This window comes from Cryptococcus depauperatus, chromosome 2 (assembly GCF_001720195.1).
Source record: "Cryptococcus depauperatus CBS 7841 chromosome 2, complete sequence".
Taxonomy (NCBI): domain Eukaryota; kingdom Fungi; phylum Basidiomycota; class Tremellomycetes; order Tremellales; family Cryptococcaceae; genus Cryptococcus; species Cryptococcus depauperatus.
In genome coordinates this window covers 1,432,602-1,451,863 of record NC_089469.1, presented here as the reverse complement: position 1 = coordinate 1,451,863, position 19,262 = coordinate 1,432,602, and the positions used below count along the sequence as shown (strand labels likewise).

The window sequence follows — 19,262 nt, the reverse complement described above, 5'->3', positions numbered from 1 at the left end:
GACGATTAAACGCCACTAAAAACAAATGTTGTCTTTGAGCAATTCATTTGCTTTTCTATTTCAACTTGCTTTTAAAAAAATTTAATTGGCTGGAGCCTGAAAATTCATAGGCGAACCGAGGTCTTCGTTCACCTAGAAGAAGGAAGCTCAGTCCGTTTCCTTATTAACACAATACTTTTAGCAAAATGCCTCCTCGTCGAGGCCGCAAGTCACAACCTGAAGAGAAGGCTGGTACTGTCGCAGAGACAGCCAAGCCCTTGCAGATACCTCCAGAACTGAGCTCGGCCATTGTGAAGCACCTGGAGGAGTGGGATAGCCATGGTACAGAGGCCCTTCATGCACTCATAATCTCATTGTTATCGGTACCACCCTCGGTGCTGTCGACGGTACCACTCCTCCATACACTGGTGACGCTGATCAAAGCAGATGTGGATGAGCGAGAGCTCACTGGGCTATTCGAGGGGCTATTGGATGAGTTGGAGGATGAGAGAAAAGACATTCTAGGAGAAGCATTGGTAGATGCCATAGAAATGCTTGAGGAAGATGACACCAGGAATGATACGCTACAAATGGAGGAAGGGAAAGAACCAAATTCTAGAGGGACAAGTGTCATCAAGCTATTACTTGTGAGTATATGAGGATGGGCATACTTTTTGAGTCATCATACTGAGTTGGCATGACAGGAATCCCACACACTTCCTGCTCACATTCCGAATCTTCTCTTGAACCCCGACCGACTTCTCTCTCTTTCTTTACACCCAATACCTCGCAATCCAAAGAGTCTTCAAAACGCTCTTGTCAAAAAGAATACGTCATTATTCTTCAAGCAGCGTAAATTCAATCTCCTACGTGAATGTTCTGAAGGATTTTCAGGATTAATTGTTTTATTGACAAGTGAAGACGCATTATCACCGAGAGTGGCGGAAGAGGATCAAAATGAGAGGAGAGAAAGAGCAAGTAGTGTATGGAGTAAAATAATGAGACTTATTGGCTATTTCAACCTCTCTCCTCCCCGTGTTCTCGATGTTCTTCTCGAAGTGGCCGCTTGTCATGTGACGCAGCATTGGCAGTTCTTCCTTGAACTGCTTCGATGTTCTCCTTGGGGGGCAACGTCATCAAGTGCCAAGGGGAAGGAAAAGGAAGAATTGAGCTGGAAAGAAGAGGAGATTAGAGATATAGGAGAAGCTTTGGTAAGAGATGGTGACAGAGTTTTGAGTCAGGTACTAGGGTTTAAATTTGGATGGTATAGGGTGAATTTATCGATTTCTTAAAAGATTACCTGCTCACAGTCATGGTAGAAATTGGAGGCTGGTGATACTCCAAGAGGCCTAATTTATATCGCCGCTCTTTTGATCAAACATGGTTTGATGAACCTCTCTGATATTGTCCCATTCGTAAGTATAACCGTATCAATTTAACCATTGATATTGCTCACTGAAATTGTCAGCTTTCTCCCGATGATGCTGAAATGGAGGTGGTCCGGAAACAATGGGCTTCTTCTCTGTCTTCTCGCTCTGGACCATCAAATGCCCTCACTGATTCCGTCTTGGACGACGATGATCCTGTTTCGACGTCTACGAGTGCAGCTCAAAACGAAGAAATATTATCCAAGCCTCCCCCTGAGCAACGCATTCAATTGACGGAGGCTCTGTTTGCGCTTAGCGACAAAGGTGCTGTCAAGTATATGCTGGGAAGATGGCCTTGGATAGCGCAAAAAAGCACTATCGTGGCAGATCTGATTCTAGATCTTGTAGATCATGCGGTGGATTCAGTGTATCAAGATATGAATGGAGCCGAAGACGAATTTGATTTAGGTGCAATGGCGCCATTTGTTGATCCTCTGCAAGAAAAAGATGAGGTCTTAACTCTAGAAGTACCAACTCCTCCGGAAACTATCACTAAGAGGTTCAAGTTCTTTTATCCTGGCCATCATGATGTCTACGAAACGTGGAAGACCAACGAGGAAATACATGAGAAGGGTTTAAGATGGCTTGGCTTGATACGAGGAATGGGAGGAAGGCGGTCAAGTCTTATGATCAAGCTATGTAGAATTGCGGCTCGCCATTTTGAACAAACTAGAAAGGAGAAGGTGCTTCAGTTTGGGATCGAAGACGAGATGTCCAAAAAACAGCTCCACCTCCTACAGCCTACTTCTGACGAGCTTAAACCATGGCTAGACATTCTCCGTATCTCTATCCTCCCTTCTCTTTCGTGTTCTTCCGCCTCGGCTGCATTCGACGTGGAATTGTGGAATGTACTGAAATTGTTCCCCTATACTGTCAGGTATTCGTTATATGGAGAATGGAGAGACAGCACATGCAATGCCGACGGAAGGAACCCTTGTTTGGTGGCAACTCATTCAGCTGCAATAACTACCAAAGAGGTTCAGAAAGCTTTAAGAAGAGTAACCAGCACAAATTCTGCCACAACTTCGGGCGTCACGCAATCTGAGAGACACTCCGCTAGGGCTCTTGCCAAACAGTCCCATGGTAACCCTATGTTTGTATGGACAACTGCTGTAACGCAAGTCAAGGCCTATCCAAATATTGGCGAGGCCATTGTAGATGCTGGAAGGTACATGACGCAGCTGTCTTACGATGTGGCAACCTTTGTCATGTTGGATACATTAGCGGATGACAGGGCGCAAAGATTGAATGAGATGGGGACAGGTGTTGCTCTTTGGCTTGAACGTGAGTGTTCCGCAATGTTTGGGGGAAGAAAGGCCGCGTTGACATAAAATTAGGATTGTCCAAATTTGTCGGTGACTTCAATAGAAGATATATCAACATGGACCTCAATCCTGTTCTTCAATATATCATCAACCGTCTCATGCGAGGTCACTCTGGTGATATCATCATTCTTGAGAAACTCATGTCTAGTATGTCTGGAATCGAGCCCATACCGAATGATGGTGTATCAGAAGCTCAATTGCAAGCTTATGCGGGCGGGCGAGAAATAATTCGAGAGGCTTTTTCTGCCACTCGTATCCAAATTCAGGCCCCTCCGGAGCCCGGATTGACAGAACAACCGGTCAGGGCACCGATAGAGAAAGTTAAGAATCTTAAGAAGAGTTTACCGAGATTAGTCAATGCACTCAGAGAACAGGGTTTGGCAATGCCAATTTGGATAGCGCTGGGGCAGACCAGACAAGCTGTGATTGACAAACTTGTGAACACTCCTATTAAGGCCATGAATTTGGTTCAAGATACTGTACGTTTTCCCTTTACAGTTTCACATGTATTTTAATCTTACTTTTTAGTGTCACAATGCTTTCATACAATTCGGAGATTTTCTGGTGGACCATCTAACATCTGATGAACACATCACACTCACTCCGAATTTGCAACAACTCATTGTGAGTTATGGCCTCGAATATGGTACTGCCTTCCAAATCCTCAGACCTCGTCTTAATGTCGAGATTGGGCGCGTCAAAATGGAAGAGAAAGCTGCAGTGCAAGCACGATTGACAGCAGCGAAAAAGGCAATATCTGAAAAGGATAAGTCTACTCCTGCATCACCTCAGAAAGAGGGCAGTCCAGCCCTTCCTGTAGAGACATCGACACCTTCAACTCCAACCGTTAAATTGACATTGACGCCAGTTGTGACCGAAGGTGAGGACGTAATTATGGAGGAAACGGATAAAAATGGTTTGAACGTTCCACCTCCAAAAAATCAAAGCGGAAAAGGAAAGATGTGGTGGCCTTCTGCTTTGACGCCGACGATGCAACAAACAAGGAAATTGCTTCCTCGCGAAGCTAACGAAATTATGAGGTGAGAGGTCAAGCCTGGTAGCTGAAATACCTTTGCTGATTTTGTTACAGTGCACCCTTCTTTGTCATTTTCTGGCACCTTACCACCTCCGACATTGCTTTTTCGCCTGAATCCTACGACAACGCCATAAAATCTATTAACCGTCACATTTCTACGGTTTCTTCGTGGAGGATAAATCCAAGAGAAAAAAATAAAGTAGTAGAACAACAAGATGAGCTTGCACGCCTCAGGGCTAGAGCGGAGAACTTGACAAAAGAAAAGGAATTGCATGGAAATGCTGTGAACGGGCCTATGAGGAGAAGGATGAGGATGGAGAGTAGCAAGTGGTTTGGCAAAAGTAAATTAAACCTGTTGAATATGAGTCATTTTGCTAATAGAATCTCAGCCATCATCGATAAGAATCTCCAACGGCCTTTGGCTATCCAACTACACCAGTACTGCTTTTATCCCCGTGCCATTCTGTCTCCTTGTGATGCGGTTTTCGTAGCCAAATTCATTCGAATGGCGCACGATCTAGGCACCCCTGGCTTCTCGACTGTCTTTGCTTACAACAACGTAAGCCAGCTTCTATTGACCTAGTGAATTAAACCTGATCAATTGTCATAGTTTTTCAACGATAATCTCACAGCTTGTATCTTTTCTTGTACAGATTCTGAAGCTCGTAACCTTGGTAGATGCTTAGCTCTAATACTTGGTGATCTTGACAAATGGCACCAAAATGAGAAGGTCTATCTACAAGAAGCCTTGGGTATCACATCGGCCATCAAGGAGGGCGAAGAGCGTAAACGGCTGCCCGGTATGTTATTCAAAGCTAAAGCTGGTGATGATATGAGAGAGATGTCCTGGCAAGAGTTCAGAAATTTCTACGCCAAGTGCCACAACGTCCTTAGTCGAGTCAGTTGTATAGCGTCGGGTCACAATTAACTCTGACTTGTTTGCAGGCCTTGATCTCTTGTTGGAGCGAAGCAGAGTTCATGCACAACAAGAATGCTATCATCGTTGCTCTTCAAGTCATTAAATTCTTTCCTATTATGGAGACGAACGGCACTGCTGTTGAGAATGCAATTAAAAGTTTACAGGCTGGTGAAGTTGGAGAAATCCCTAGTGATTTAAAAATGATGTGCACCTCATTTTTGTCTAGTTTGAAAAAGAGACAAGAATCCAGACCTTTCGTTCATCCTACTGCTTTTCATGTAAGTTTCTCGCAGAATATTGATGTGACCATATCACTGATACATGTTTTAGGGTGCTGCTGCTAGAAACCTTGCTACAAGATTCACTCCTCAGAAGGATACTAATGATGCTACTGCTCCTACCCCTGCCCAAGATATCATCATGAAATCCACTCCGAGTAAGGAAGCAATTGCGGCCATTGTTGCTACGGATCATCAACCTTCTAATGGGACTACTGCTATTCCTGCAGCTTTGGCGCCCGATACGCCTACTCCCGACCCTGATACCTTGCGGAAAAGAGTTGAAGAAAGCAGAGCCAGAGCAGCAGCATCCGTCGCCGCCGCTAGAGAAGTACAAGAGGCTCTCCAATCGACAGATAATGAAAAGTTCCGCGAGCCTAAAATGCTTCACCGCGAAGAAGAGCTTGAAGCCGTTTTTGCCGTTAAGGAAGACCAAGAGGCTCACATTGCGACAGGCAATCATGGATCCCGAGAATCTAGACGATCTCAACGTTATAGTGAACGCGAGAGTACTACTATAGCTAAAGAAGGACGAGAGGATCACTACACAGCAGATGGTGAAGGCCGAGAGTCTAAGCAATATCAACGTGACAGCGAGCGCGAACGGGATAGAGAAGACAGAAAGGAAAGAGAGAAAGAGAGAGAAAAAGACAAGGAAAGCGACAAGAGCAAATCACATCGTGGCGACGAAAGCAGTACCAAGCACAGGAGAGAAGACGATTATTCCAGGAAATACGAGTCAGAACCTTCAGGACGAAGACGAGATGATAGCAGGCGTGACCGCGACCGCAGAAAACACGACGAGCGGGATAGAGAACGTGGCGAGCGCAACAAAGACCGAGAGAAGGACAGAGACAGTGGACATCGCGACAGAAAAGAGCGCGATAGGTCCGATAGGGTCGATGATCGTAGCCGTGACCGTGACCGCCGTCGGCGTGAACGTGATAGCCGTGAAACGAGAGACTCTAGAGACAAAAGACACCCTAGCCCCCTCTCTTCCGCTCACGATGATCGTGAACAGCGTGAATCTACTACACGCGAGAGAGAATTCACTGCTGCCTCTCCCACTCCAACGCCTATTAGAACCCCTCATGCACTTCCCGCTCGTCCCGAACCAGAAAGGAACGTTACTGAAAGGCCTCCCGACGACAATGTGTCATTTGAGAGAAAGCCTTCTGATGGCGGTCCTAGAATACATCCAGATAGAATGCAATGGCAGGCGACAAATAACTCACCCATGCCAGGTGTGCCTCCAGCAACTCAGGCAAAAGACAGCAACGACTTAGTTGCAAGAACTGGTATAGCAAGGCCTCCTTCACCTCTCATGAGAACTTCTGATACGGCTCCAAGATCTGTTAGAGAAGAGACTGGCAAAAACGAAGATCTTGTGAAGGAGGAGCCAAGGAGAGAGATAGATCGGAAGCGAGCGTTAGAGGGTGAGTTTCCATTATACTCATCCATCGGATCGTCACTTATGCTGCTTGATTCAGCTGAAACGGGCCAAGAATCCCGAGAAGAGTCCCCTGGAGCCTCAAAGCGAGTCAAAATTGACCGCAACAAGGCGCGAGGAAGGAAACAGGAAGGCGGGGGTGCAGGAAGGATGTTTCAGCAAGCCATGGGAAATACCAAAGACAAGTAAAGACAAGATAAGGCATGTTCCTATCCCATTGACCCATACTGTGTTTTGGTGTACATTTTGCATGCATGAGATTGAGATCTTCTATTGGAAAGATTCTAAAACATTTGTTCAAAAGAGAATTCCGCCGGAAACTTAAGTAAAATGATGACGTTGTTCTTTTTCAAAGGTTGAAAAAACAAAAATAAAAAATAAAGAAAAAGAGTGTATTTATTTTATATTCTTATTTTTCATCTCTACCATGATTTAACAAGGTAAGAAAGAATCATTAACAAACTCGCTATATTCTCTATAGAATTAACTATGCCAGCAGGTAAAATCCTCTATATTTATATTATTGTGTCAAAGTAGACAATCCATCAACTCTCAACTATTATCAAGCTCGTCAAGAAACCATGTTGAGGTTACAACTCTATGCTCTAGCAATTTGCCTGTATCTGGAGTATGGTGAGCTTGTGGCGAAAGTGGTTCATAGAGATAGACCAAGGTCTAATGTCTAGTGACCAGCGAGAGCACATGGTCACCATAATGTTACTGAAATCGACGAAAGTGTGCCATTCGATGCGAAGATATACATTCATGTAGGTTGCAGCCCACAAGCAAAGCCAAAAGATGCGGTACGGTTGAGAAGCTGCTCTCGCTGGAGAAGGTCTGGAGTTGCGGGCGCAAGAACGGCCCGACGAATCGAAAGCGAGTGGCTAATGAACAATGTAGATGAGCATTGAGGCTTTTCTATGGTCGATTTCGTTCCCTATCGGTATGGTACTTGGTTTATCAAAGTATAGTTCTATTCTTTAGCATTCTAAGACGTATATCTGATGAATCTAATGGTAGATCAAAGTATCATGTACCCTTGCAATCCATCAACACTGTTCTGGCTTTTGTGGGAACTTTTTTTGGACATCACCATGGCGGTCGACAATTCCCAGCAACAGTTCATGGATTGATGGCTGTCATACTCAAATGGGTCATGTTTTGTGTATGTATCTTGTTTCATTTGTTGTGATTTGGCGATTGATACAACCGCTGTAGCAAGCAGGGATAGGTATCTTTTTGAAGTTACATGTCATGGAAAACAGTGTCCGTCCATGGGTCGTTCCCGTTCACAGTGTCTTTGGAAAGACATTTCCGGTGTTAGGTTGGACGCGTGCGTTTTGATCTTATTGCGTTGCGCTCATACTTACTCTATGGCGCCGATAGAGATACTCTTTGGTGTAGCGACAGCCCTTGGATTCTGCCGTGGAGATCACCTCGGCCAATGTGCTGCTCACTATATCATGGGTTCAGCCTTTATAGGTTATGCGGCTGTCCTTGTCATCATGCTCAATTTTGGGGGCAGCTGGCTCAAACGAAAAGGATGCAGTCAGGAAATGTTGGACAGTGCTGTCATTACAGCTTGGGGCATTGTGAATACGTTCACTGAACACAATGGTGGGCCCTGGACACATAAAGATATGCAGCATACCATGATGGTGCTTCCTTCTCGGCTTGAATGGTAGAATGATGGTACTGATAGTGATAATTGGCAGGGTGTACTCTGGTGGGCTGGAGGTTTGCTTGGTATTTTTCTTTCTCGAAAAGGAAAGCGGACTTTTGTACCAGCCACCATTATCATTATGACAGGTTGGGGTATGAGTGCTCATGAGCAAGCTCTGATGCTTTCTTCAAAAGTGAGTCAAGCGTGTACCTGTCGTTTATCAATAAAGTAGCTAAATTCTATGTCACACGAAAAGATTCATGCGTTGTTTGGTTATGCTCTGATGGGTGCAGGCGCTCTCAGAGTCATTGAAATTTGCTTTGTTCTCAATGATCAGGCTACACCTACTGGTGAAAATGCCATAAGAATATTTCAACATCTTCCACCATATGTGAGTCAATTTCGCATCTTTGTCTTGGGTGCTAAAAATGACTCTTGTTTCTCAAACCGAAAGCTTCTTACGCTTGGGGGTATACTTTTCATGTCTGCGACAGATGAAGAAATGCACAATGCTGACAATCTCGGAATCGACCATGTCTCTTACGCCCTGTTCACTTTTTCACTGTCTTTTCTCATTTACCTCGTTATTACCTTTCTCGTTCACTTGTACTCTAATTCAGGTCGCAATGCTTCCAATGAGGCGACCAATGAAAGCAACAATGTCAATGCCGAAATATTCGACTCAGAACGTGCTGAACAAACAGGGTATGCCAAAGTGCCCACAACTGCAGACGAGCAGCGGCATAACGGTAGAAGAAGTGGCGAAGGAAATGAGCATGAAGAGCCAGAATCATATGAGATGGGAGAGCGAGCATCAAGTGGAGAGAGCGATATTCTCAAAACTGATGAAGAGGATGAGGTTGATTGGATGTGTAGAAGAGGGCAAGGGGTCAACCTCTAATAGCTCTTGCGTCTAATGGCATATCGTACTTGACAGTTTTATGGTGTTGCAATGTATATTCTTATTAGAGCAAACGAAATGTAGAATGAATGAAGGAAATGCGGAAAATATCAAATTGCAATCAAACGCCAAACACAATGCACCAACCATATTCTACAACCATACGACATGGCTCTACAACATCTTGTCCCGATAGTCCCCTTGTCCCATCTCCTCCCTTCTCGAGGGCCATCCATCTATGATGTCTTCTCTCTAAATTTTTGATTCTTCTGTAAAAATCAAAAGGGGGAAGTAATCATGTGCATAAAAAGCCAAATTTCAAAAAGAAAGAAAAGAAAAATGCTATCCAACACTTTTATATCTATTGATTCTGGGTATACAGTGTTGGAATGAAACTGGCGAGAGCGGATGATAAGATCAATTGAAAAGGAGATCATTTTGTTTGAAAAATAGGCTTTTACTCTGCGTAGAAACGTTAATTGGGCCAAGCATACTAACAGAAAAACATACGCTGAGCACACTGGACACCAGGTCTTTCATCATCGTCTTCATCCATCTCCTCATCGCGATGGTGTGCGTTGACATTCCTCGCGTGCTTATCATTGGGTTCGCTAAACACACACTCCTCCATAAGGATCTTTTTGGGAAACTTGGGCATAGGCTTCCTGCTTGGAAGAGCTTTCTCAAGCAAGGAAATGGATTCGGTGGGAATAGTATCAGGGAACTCAACAGTGAGGCGAACGTAAAGGTCTCCTGGCTCGTGATGACGATAAGAAGGCATTCCCTGACCAGAAATAATCTTGAGGGCATCTGAACAAAAGTAAGCACATAGCTATCTAGTGAAGCACGATATAACATACCAGGTTTAATGACCTCTCCAGGAACAATAGTGACGTGTAAAGCGCGGTCGTCCAAATGCTCAATGGCAAACTCTCCACCAGCAAGAGCAGTGAGTAAATCAATCTTGGCATTATAGAACAAGTCGTCGCCTTTTCTCTCAAAGTGAGGGTGAGGCTTCTCCTCAACAACAATAACAACATCGCCAGGGACGGTACCAGGTGCTTGGTCAGATTCTCCAGAAAACTTGATTTGTTGACTACCCTTCATACCCTTGTCGATGTGAACTTCAAGCACCTTTCTCTCTTGAGTGGTTTTCTTGCCGTTACAGGTCTTGCACTTGTCCTTGGGATTCATTATTTCACCAGTACCTTCGCATTCACCACAAGGTTGCTGAATTTGTTGCATCATAGGGCCAAGCTGGCGGAGCATGACCTTGACACCGCGACCTTGACAGCCGGTGCAGGCCTGAACTGCACCAACTTTTCCACCTCGACCTTCACAAGATTTACAGATAACAGATTTCGAAAGAGCAAGTTTCTGGACTTTGCCTTTGTAGAGGTCTTCGAGTGAAACAGAGATACGGTGCACGAGATCTCGACCCCGTCGAGGACCACGAGGTTCGCGAGAGCCTTGATATTCAAATCAGCAACTATAAAAACAGATGTATCCAAGAGCAGACCTACCACCACCAAAGAAACCGCCACCGCCACCAAAGAGTTGACTGAAGAGGTCCTGAGGGTCGACACCACCGCCCATACCTCCTTCCTTCAAACCAGCTTCACCAAGTTGATCGTAGAGAGATCGTTGCTGAGAGTCGGCAAGGACTTCATAGCTGACGCAGATATCAGACCAAATCTAGTATCAAGCGTTTCAACTCACGCGTGAGTCATCTCCTTGAAAAGCTCAGGATCGCCGCCCTTGTCTGGGTGATGCCTCAAAGCACTGAATATAGAGTTAACAATGTGCGGCATTCAGAACCAAACCTACCTTTTTCTGTAAGCCTTCTTTATGTCATTTTCGTTGGCATCGGGAGTGACACCAAGGAGATCGTAAAATTTGCTGGCTGCATTGTCAGTGCAAGTCGCCGCTATACATAGTAAACCACCCACGTTTCCTTGACCATTATGCTTATGGAACTCTATTGCTACAAGAGGATGTCGAAATACGAAAGCTGATGAAAGATAAGTGTAGAATTAAAAAAGTCAAATAGAAAAGTAGTAATTGGAAGATTTCATCGACTTGTTCCAGCATTTTCCATTCAGTTTCTGTTGATTACGTAAATGCGGTCATCGCCGCCAACTTCATCTTGAACTCTTCTCATTCATTCAATAAAATAAAATAAAAATCCAATATATAAAGACATAACTGAGAGAAAAAGATATGGCAATACAAAATTCCTCGGAAACACTAGAGAAAGAAGCCCAACTGCAACAACTGGCAGCATCGAATACTTTCACGTTAGCCTATTATTTGTCCTTCAGGTTCAACCACTGACATTCTTATCCAGCACCGACTGGCCAACACTCAGAAGCTACTTCAAATCTTCTTTGGAAGACGCACATAGCTTATTCCTATCACAAGGCCCGCCAAGGCTCTATCGTCCTCCAAAAGACCTGCTTATAGGTTCAAGTGAGCCTCTTTCCAAGACAGATACACCTTCGTCAATTCCTACAGATGATGGCAAACCGCCATCCGAATCGTTGTTACTCTCCCCATCCAATACCTCATCAGACGTGAATGTTATGGATGAGGATTTGCAACCTTCTACCCTTGGTGGCCTTGTGATACCACCATTTCCGCCTCTGAACCGATCAAGTCGTCAGACACCTTCACCTGTACCTATGGTTCGATCATCAAGTAATGGTTCATCGTCTGTTCCAAATGGAATGAACAAGCAACAACCTATAACCATGGATTCCGGCGTTATGGAGGAAGATATGGTCATTGGTGGGAAGAAAATGACTGGATGGATGGAAGAAGCGCGTGGACGGCACGAGATTGAACGAATGAGCAAGTTATTAGATGCCATGTATGAGCAAGTCATAATCCGAAAATGTTTGTTTACAGTGTCACCACTGACTACAAGTTTAGACCACCGTTCACCATCCAACGCCTAGCTGAACTATTGCTCCATCCAACATCCCAGTACTCGACTTTTGGCAAATTCCTTAGAGCCCTCGAAAAATGCCTGCTAGTTACGGCTCCTTGGAGCCCCCCTTCTTACACCTATGTTCCCTCGTCTTTCTCTGCTCGGCCAGGTATGGCAGCAATGGGTACCGTCAGCGGTGAAAAAGGGACGGGGGAAGATTCAACTGTACCTGAGGGTAGCACTACACCGTTGTTTAGCCCTATATCCTTCTTAACGCATAGAAGTGGCGACAACATGGAGGAAGCTGCTGTGAGCAGCGGAGAGTCATCGAATATGGGCGCCAATATGGAAGAAGGGCTAATGTCTCCTCTCGTATTGAGCGATGAGAAATCTCATGCTATATCTTCTTCCGCACGATCGCCCACCCCTGAACCCGAAAGTCCCAACACTTTGAAAGAGCAAGCACACTTAAATGCTGAATCGGAAGAAAGTAAAGCCGTGGATGAGGATAGTGAAATGATCTCTGCTTACCCATCCGAGATTGCTCATTCAGAGACGATTCAAGATGATTCCCCAAAAGATCTATCCCATACACCTTACCTTGGGAGAGTGGACGAACTAGACACGGGTCCTGTGTCTTTATCGAATGTAGATGAACCCACAGCGAAGAAGCGAGTAAGGTTGAGGTCGTTGAAGAGGGATGTGTCAACCTCACCGACTAGAACGAAAGCTGGGGTTTCGCCTCCGGGAGAAAGTGGAAATTTAGTTCCACACGGCATGTCTGACAAACCTCTACCCATTTCATCAACCACAACTACTGAGGTCAAGACCAAAAAGTCGGAGAGACAATTCAAACCTTTAAGGAGAATGGGAAGTGAAAAGAGCTTGAGAGATAGATTTGTTAGTGGAGGTATGCAAGAGCCGGAAGAAAGCACCGTTACCGACGAAAAAAGAATCACACCAAACGTTAAAAAGGACATAGATGATGACTTGAAGGAGGAAAATCAAGTAGGTCAAAGTTATCAAGTATAATTAGATTGTGTACGTTCACGACATTCAGCGACATGTTATATGAATATTCAGATGTACGATATTATCAACCCAAGCTCGTGGAGTGTCTTGATTCTGTGAGTTCTCTTGAATCCATTTTTCATCAAATCCCTTCTTTTATACCACTATCCACAATATACACTGTTTTTTGGTGCGTTAACGTCGGATCAGAAAAGACGAGAAAATGAAGTTTACCACCAGCACCTTGGCCTGGCAACGTAGCAAACTCACCTTCTGTTCATTCTTTGTCTCCTAACTCTTTGAACTTTTCGTACCCATCTTTGGCCTTTGTCCCAGAATGCCAGCACCTGTTCGACTCTTACCAGAGACACTGCACTCCCACTCTATCCACCTCCCGTCAGCAAAAGATAATTTTAGAGGACCAAGATACAGAAATAGGTGCTTGAATACTCACTTTCAAGTTAATCAAGATACTCCTGCTGAAATTGGGTCGAGTTCACTCCACAAACCTCAATCATCTCTTCCCTTTTCCAGCCTTTGGGCCTTTTCAACCATTTAATCCCTCCTAGCGCTCTCTTACACACCTCTCTCTTCTCTTCCAAACCCATACGCTCCCCTTCAACTTTATGATCTCCCACCCATACTCCTGACACTTCCTTCAGTCATAGCCTGGATTTGTGAATGGTCTGCCAACCAACAGCAACATATACACAAAGGTACAAGGTACATACATTGCTCGACAAATGTAACGCGACACGTAGAGTCAAGAAGTCCAAAAAGGTATTTGCCAAAAGTAACGGTTCTTAATTCGCCTCTTCGTCTCCTTTTTACGGCGAGGAATGTGGCTCAGAGAAGGAATAACCAAAGATTATGTACTATCGCTGCAAAACCACCGAGAATAAAACTGAAACTGAGTTCGTGTCACGGTGGTAACTAGGTATTCCATGGCCGAATATCATTGAGACTAGAAAGTGAAATTTGTCTTCAGCGTTTGTGGGAGATACGCCATATGCATGAAAATGCTATAAAGCTGCGCATCGCGGTTTCGTCTCTCGTCCATTTGTGCCCAAAAGTCTACTCGTCACCAAATACTAGACAAGCCATTAGCAGAAACTTTGCATGAATATTGCCACCTACAGATAGATCCAACGGAAGACTTGCCACCGGGAACTATAGTGCAAATATGTTAGAACTCTTTCAGATTGTTGAGTGTCCTTACCTTGGGTAACCTTTCTTGTCGGCTTGAATCCTGGAGGAGGATTGCTAGCTTTATTGGCCTCTTCTGCATCCTTAATAGTCGCACCGCCCTCCTTTTCATGTTTGATATGCACCTTCAATCGCTCCAGTTTCTCAACGTCAATATCAACGCCATCACCATCTCGAGGGGGAGCAAATGAGAGAGCGTCCTGTTCTTCATACTCTTTAGCCTGCCCAAAGAGACGAGCGTTGGTGTCTTTCTCGCCACGAGGTACAGTGGATTTGGAAGGTGGAACAGACGATTCATGGGTAGGATCGGCAATCTCTGCCTCGACAAGATCGGCCACGGCAGCGTCGGTGGCAGCCTTGGAAAACTTGCCAAAGGTAGCATACTCTTTGCAAACATTCAGTCCACCTGATAGCGGTAGTAATGTGTAACTCACTGGGAAGTTTCTGAATTTCAGTAAAGTTTTGATTAACCGTCACACCGGCAGATCTAACATGGTAGGTTAGTTGCTAAACGCTTCCAAATGTACATTCTACTGACTTGAGAAATTCGAGAAGAGATCTTTTGGTGAAGATTATTTTGTCACTATATCAACCCATCCAATCAACAAGCGTCTTCAACTTGAGAAAGATGACCAAATAACTCACGTATCCCAGTTCATCATTCCTAGTTGTCATAAACACCTGTCTTGGTTTCCAATTCTGCAAGTCATTTGCTAGCAACTCACCAATAGTAGAGGACCTGTTTCAGTTTATTAGCCACATGCATAAAGATCAGTGAACAGATACGTACCAGGTTTTAGGATTCTCCATATCGAATGGGTGAATAGGAGTAAAGGTGCTGGCCTGGCTGCCAGTTGATATCAATCAGCTCCCGTATCTTGACCATATGCTTATCACGTACTCTATCTTATCAGACATAATGATATTATGTATTATTTGCTTCTTTAATTCTATGAATAATAATGACAACAAATAAAAGTGATGTACGAGAAAAGCAGACATTGAGTGTCCCAATCCGTCGGTCAAATGCGTCAGAACATGTGTGGCGCTCATTCAGCAACCAGGATATGGATTAGCATCTCCATTTTTGAATAATGGCAGCAGACCTTGACATATGGCCATACGCTGCAAATATAAAAGTACTGTGGCAGCTCCATCACTTTTTGAATACTTGCCGCGAAGCATTAGCAAAAAGTACAAGAAACAACATGCAAAAGTATACACTTATGAGAGATTGATCTAAAAAGTTACAACGCACCCAGTATTCCCGAGTGTGTCTCCCACTCTGGTACTAATTGAACGCTTCCAAGCTTAACTTCAGCCATTAACAAATGTTGGTACTTTACCAGAACTGTGGCTAAAAATACCAAAAAGGCTGTATGTATATTATATTGTTTATTGCATCAACAAGATCGCAAGACTAATATGAGAATATGTCAAGAGAGCAGAGGCTTGTTGGGTTCAGAGATGGGAATACTTTACATCTCAGAAACCGATTCAAGACACTTCTGTTCCAATGTTGCTCAGATACAAATAGCTGCTATCCATACTTTTCCTTCCATTCCCATCTCTTGCGTTGTACAACTGTCACTTTGTCTTCAAATCCCTCACAACTCTTCGTTTTTGGTGTCAAAACCCTTGATGTCAAGAATGTAATCAGAGCGTTTCTAGTTGATAGCATTGGTGATTAAGTGGATATAAAAACATTACAATAAGAATCATAAAGACAATGTCCGAAAAGTGTGAATTTCAAGATAAAATGGAGGGATGGGATTTGATTCCGCAGGACAATTCTAAATTGTGCCTGTCTTTAATCCAAAATATTTGACTGATGGATTGTTAACTTTTTAAATCGACTCTTTGTCTTGGTAATCTGGTTTTTAACCATCTTTGCTATAACGTTACAATGACGAAATCAGTAAAGTCCAACGTCGCTCTTCTGACAGAAGGAGCAGTGTACATCCAACGAGCCAAAAAGGCTCGAAGAGAGCAGGTGGAAGAGATCAAATTTGACGATGAAGCTAGAAGGTTTGACCTATTTTGTCTTTTCTTTCTGGCAGCCGCCATTCATAGAGGGAAGCTGATCTGATCAAATGGACAGAGACTGGTTAACAGGCTTTTCCAAAAGAAAGAAGGTTAAGACTGAAGAGAGAAAGACAAGAGCCATAGAGAGAGAAAGGCAGGAACATCTGGAAGAAAGGCGACAGGTGAATCGAACGAGAATCATACCGTGACAAAACCCTGATCCGCTATGGTAGGCAAGGAAAGATATGAGGGAGCGAGCGGCAGAAAATGTTAAATCTGTGAGGATAGCAATGGGACTTGCGCCAGAAGACGAGGGTGAATCAACGAATTACTTGAGCAAATAGCGCGCTGACAGCAAGAAGAGTCTGAAGCTGGTCCCTCTAAGGCGAAAGAGAATAAACAAGAGCAAGAGTTTTCCGACGAAGAGCAGATTGCTACAGTCACCATTACCGAAGACTTTGACCCGTCAGCGCCTACTTTTTACTCTCGTTCCACTTCTCTTTCCCCAAATGCAGCCAACAATCTGGGAGAGGGTGTTGACGAGAAAAAAGTCGAAGCGAAGCTGGGGTCTAGCTTATTACCACCATCAAGTAAAAGAGCGCAAAAGAAGAATAGTAAAAAAAAGGAAAAGGAAACCAAAAGTATGGAGACCAAAGCCGAAAGGAGGAGAGGGAAAGAATTGGAGGCGAGGAAGAGAGATAAGAAGACTTCTTTGGCTTTGGAAAAGCACGGAAAAAGTCGTGGAAAGATAAAGGGAAGAGAGGCAAAAGGAAAATTCAAAAGCAAGACAAGAAGATGAATTGGTGATCGGTTGGTTGTTGTGAGTTACATGTACGATGTACTTTGACCATAATACCCTGTCGACGAAATAGTACAAAAGCTGGAAGAGTCCATGATATTACCGCCTATCTGTCATCTCTATCTGTTCTCCTAGCATACCTCGACGTTCTTCCGCGTTATCGTGATGTGCAGTCACGGCTTGTGGTCGCCGCCAATTTCCAGGTGATATTCTACCCAAATCTTCTCTAAAGTTTCTCCACGCCTCTATAAGCCACAAAATCAGTTCTTTATAACCTATCACAATACAGACGATCTACCTGCTGCCTTGAGTCCAAGCGCACCAGCCTCCTCTTTGGGAAGATCTCCCAATGATTGCCCTTTTGATCTGGCTGTGAGATAATAAATTGGTACACCTGCTGCTATAAATGCTGTTGTCCATCAATGTCTGACGTTGCGCCATCGGTGTGATACTTATCAACTCACAGAAAGCTGCTGAGGCTTGCCAAGGTGCGGCAAAGATTGGCATCAATAATAAAAACATTGCTACTATACAAAAAATGATTGGCGTTATCAGCCAAGCTCGATATGGTCTGTCAAGATGAGGTTCTTTGACTCGGAGAACGAGGAGACCAAAAACGGTCAGGAGGTAAAATGTCCATGAGGCGACAGAGAGGAAGTTGAGTAGAGCTATATAGAATGAGTCATTGTATATACGTAGAGGAAGTAAACAGACCTCTAAAGCCTCCACCAAATATGATAAAAAGGACTGTCAATAAACTGTGGAGTAATGTAGCATTATCAGGAGTCCGTCTTTGGGGATGAAGGCGAGAAAAGACAGAGGGTAAGAAATGTTCTTTGGAAGACGCATAGATCAGTCTTGCCGCTAAGTGATTATTAGCATGGACACGTTTTCATAAGTTGTCAAGCGCCTACTAGTGTAGAGGTTCCCATTCAAAGCTCCAAAGCAACTTATGGCTACTAGTATACTAAATACAACAGCTCCAATTTTGCCTATAGTAGCCTTCCCGAATTCCAATGCAACAGTATTGGAAGAAGCGACGATAGAAGGGGCAAGGACGATAAAGTATGAAAGGTTGGCAGAGACAAATAGGATTAGAACCATGGCCATTGAATAGTGCAGAGACCTTGGCAGATCGTGATTTGTATCTTTCATTTCGCCTGCGACAAACTGGAATAGAACAAGATGAGTCATCGATACTCTAGCAAACCATTGCCAACTCACGCAACATGAATCCCAGCCATCAAATGCCCACAGTCCCGAGTAGATTGCGATGGCATATTTGCCCGCGTCTGTAGACGTTCCCTTGAAGAGCCCTTGTGGTGTCATTGCTTCACCAACACCATCTTTTACCAGCGCGACCAGTCCCAAAACACCCACAAAAATAAGGGCACAGATCTTGACAACAGTAAATACTACGTTGGAGTTGGTGCCAACGGTTGGGGACACAGCGTTCAAAACAGAACAGAGGACGGTTGCTAGCACGGCTGTGATTTTGATTGACCAGTCAGGTGCAGAAGTAGTTAGAGCGCGTGATATGAGGCGATTGATGTATTCGCTACAACCAAACTGAATGAGTATTCCGCATACGGGAGAATGACACAAATATACCCAAAGATGAGGGATATCATAGCTGCGCTGCCCGGTTTCAAGACTGAGATTGCTGTCCACGAATAGAGGTATGAAACCATGGGTCCGAACTGAAAACCATCAGCTGGTTCTGTGTTAACAACAGACATCCTCACCGCATAGGCAAGGTATACCTGACTACCACCTGATAATGGTATCGCACAGCCAAGTTCCGCATAAGAGCTTTCGCAATGTTAGAGAAAAGACATTCAATGCAATGCTCTTAAACTTGCCTGGCACCTGTCCAAGCTAATCCTCCACTAATGACCCAGACAAGCAAGCTTCCCCCAACGCTTCCCACTTCTTGTACAATCACTCCAGGAGATGAAAAGATTCCAGATCCTACTTGCGCTCCTATAATCAGTGCCACGCCTACATTTCTACCTTAGCGTGCAATACAACTACCGCGGTACTCACCATGCCACAGCTCAACGTGTTTTTCTTGCCTCTGAGAGTCTACCTCATTCTCACCACTGAGCGTCAAAGGTAACAACGCATGCTCAAACTCGAATGCACCCAGACTACTCACTGAGCCAACCCGCTGTCTGCCTTCTCCAGAGGGTGATGGTAAAACAGGAATGTAAGTGGGAATCATTTGTATAAATTCATTTCAGACTTAGTTTCTTATCTTTTCTTTTCTTTCTTTTTCTTTTCGAGGTTATTGTTCAGGCACAGAATGACAAAA

The 19,262-nt window shown here is 44.2% G+C and overlaps 7 protein-coding genes across 7 annotated transcripts; 4 read left to right on the top strand and 3 right to left on the bottom strand.

Annotated features, from left to right (window-relative positions):
• Positions 1–185: 185 nt before the first annotated feature.
• Positions 186–6,603, top strand: L203_101852 (uncharacterized protein; the record flags this gene model as incomplete). The annotated part of the gene is made up of 12 exons (XM_066211283.1): positions 186–626; positions 684–1,250; positions 1,299–1,394; positions 1,448–2,690; positions 2,744–3,210; positions 3,260–3,771; positions 3,822–4,108; positions 4,157–4,326; positions 4,378–4,665; positions 4,713–4,964; positions 5,017–6,400; positions 6,455–6,603. The coding sequence occupies 12 exons, from the start codon at positions 186–188 to the stop codon at positions 6,601–6,603; spliced, it is 5,856 nt and encodes a 1,951-aa protein (XP_066067380.1).
• A 392-nt stretch (positions 6,604–6,995) lies between these two features.
• On the top strand, positions 6,996–8,978 carry L203_101851 (uncharacterized protein; the record flags this gene model as incomplete). The annotated part of the gene is made up of 9 exons (XM_066211282.1): positions 6,996–7,047; positions 7,108–7,181; positions 7,315–7,379; positions 7,435–7,579; positions 7,633–7,747; positions 7,801–8,072; positions 8,130–8,270; positions 8,334–8,468; positions 8,532–8,978. The coding sequence occupies 9 exons, from the start codon at positions 6,996–6,998 to the stop codon at positions 8,976–8,978; spliced, it is 1,446 nt and encodes a 481-aa protein (XP_066067379.1).
• A 457-nt stretch (positions 8,979–9,435) lies between these two features.
• Positions 9,436–10,941, bottom strand: L203_101850 (uncharacterized protein; the record flags this gene model as incomplete). Its single annotated transcript, XM_066211281.1, has 7 exons — positions 9,436–9,440; positions 9,489–9,788; positions 9,839–10,447; positions 10,502–10,650; positions 10,698–10,760; positions 10,806–10,877; positions 10,928–10,941. The coding sequence occupies 7 exons, from the start codon at positions 10,939–10,941 to the stop codon at positions 9,436–9,438; spliced, it is 1,212 nt and encodes a 403-aa protein (XP_066067378.1).
• A 257-nt stretch (positions 10,942–11,198) lies between these two features.
• Positions 11,199–12,939, top strand: L203_101849 (uncharacterized protein; the record flags this gene model as incomplete). The annotated part of the gene is made up of 3 exons (XM_066211280.1): positions 11,199–11,275; positions 11,326–11,853; positions 11,910–12,939. 3 exons carry the CDS (start codon positions 11,199–11,201, stop codon positions 12,937–12,939), a joined length of 1,635 nt encoding a protein of 544 aa, XP_066067377.1.
• Positions 12,940–13,992: 1,053 nt separating this feature from the next.
• L203_101848 (uncharacterized protein) lies at positions 13,993–15,042 on the bottom strand (the record flags this gene model as incomplete). The annotated part of the gene is made up of 9 exons (XM_066211279.1): positions 13,993–14,009; positions 14,056–14,088; positions 14,138–14,509; positions 14,559–14,611; positions 14,663–14,707; positions 14,770–14,788; positions 14,850–14,863; positions 14,915–14,971; positions 15,026–15,042. The coding sequence occupies 9 exons, from the start codon at positions 15,040–15,042 to the stop codon at positions 13,993–13,995; spliced, it is 627 nt and encodes a 208-aa protein (XP_066067376.1).
• Positions 15,043–16,030: 988 nt separating this feature from the next.
• Positions 16,031–16,948, top strand: L203_101847 (uncharacterized protein; the record flags this gene model as incomplete). The annotated part of the gene is made up of 4 exons (XM_066211278.1): positions 16,031–16,152; positions 16,226–16,331; positions 16,383–16,464; positions 16,512–16,948. The coding sequence occupies 4 exons, from the start codon at positions 16,031–16,033 to the stop codon at positions 16,946–16,948; spliced, it is 747 nt and encodes a 248-aa protein (XP_066067375.1).
• Positions 16,949–17,047: 99 nt separating this feature from the next.
• On the bottom strand, positions 17,048–19,172 carry L203_101846 (uncharacterized protein; the record flags this gene model as incomplete). The annotated part of the gene is made up of 10 exons (XM_066211277.1): positions 17,048–17,193; positions 17,247–17,357; positions 17,413–17,616; positions 17,663–17,812; positions 17,863–18,118; positions 18,173–18,506; positions 18,560–18,648; positions 18,694–18,760; positions 18,811–18,949; positions 18,995–19,172. The coding sequence occupies 10 exons, from the start codon at positions 19,170–19,172 to the stop codon at positions 17,048–17,050; spliced, it is 1,674 nt and encodes a 557-aa protein (XP_066067374.1).
• Between the last annotated feature and the right edge of the window lie 90 nt (positions 19,173–19,262).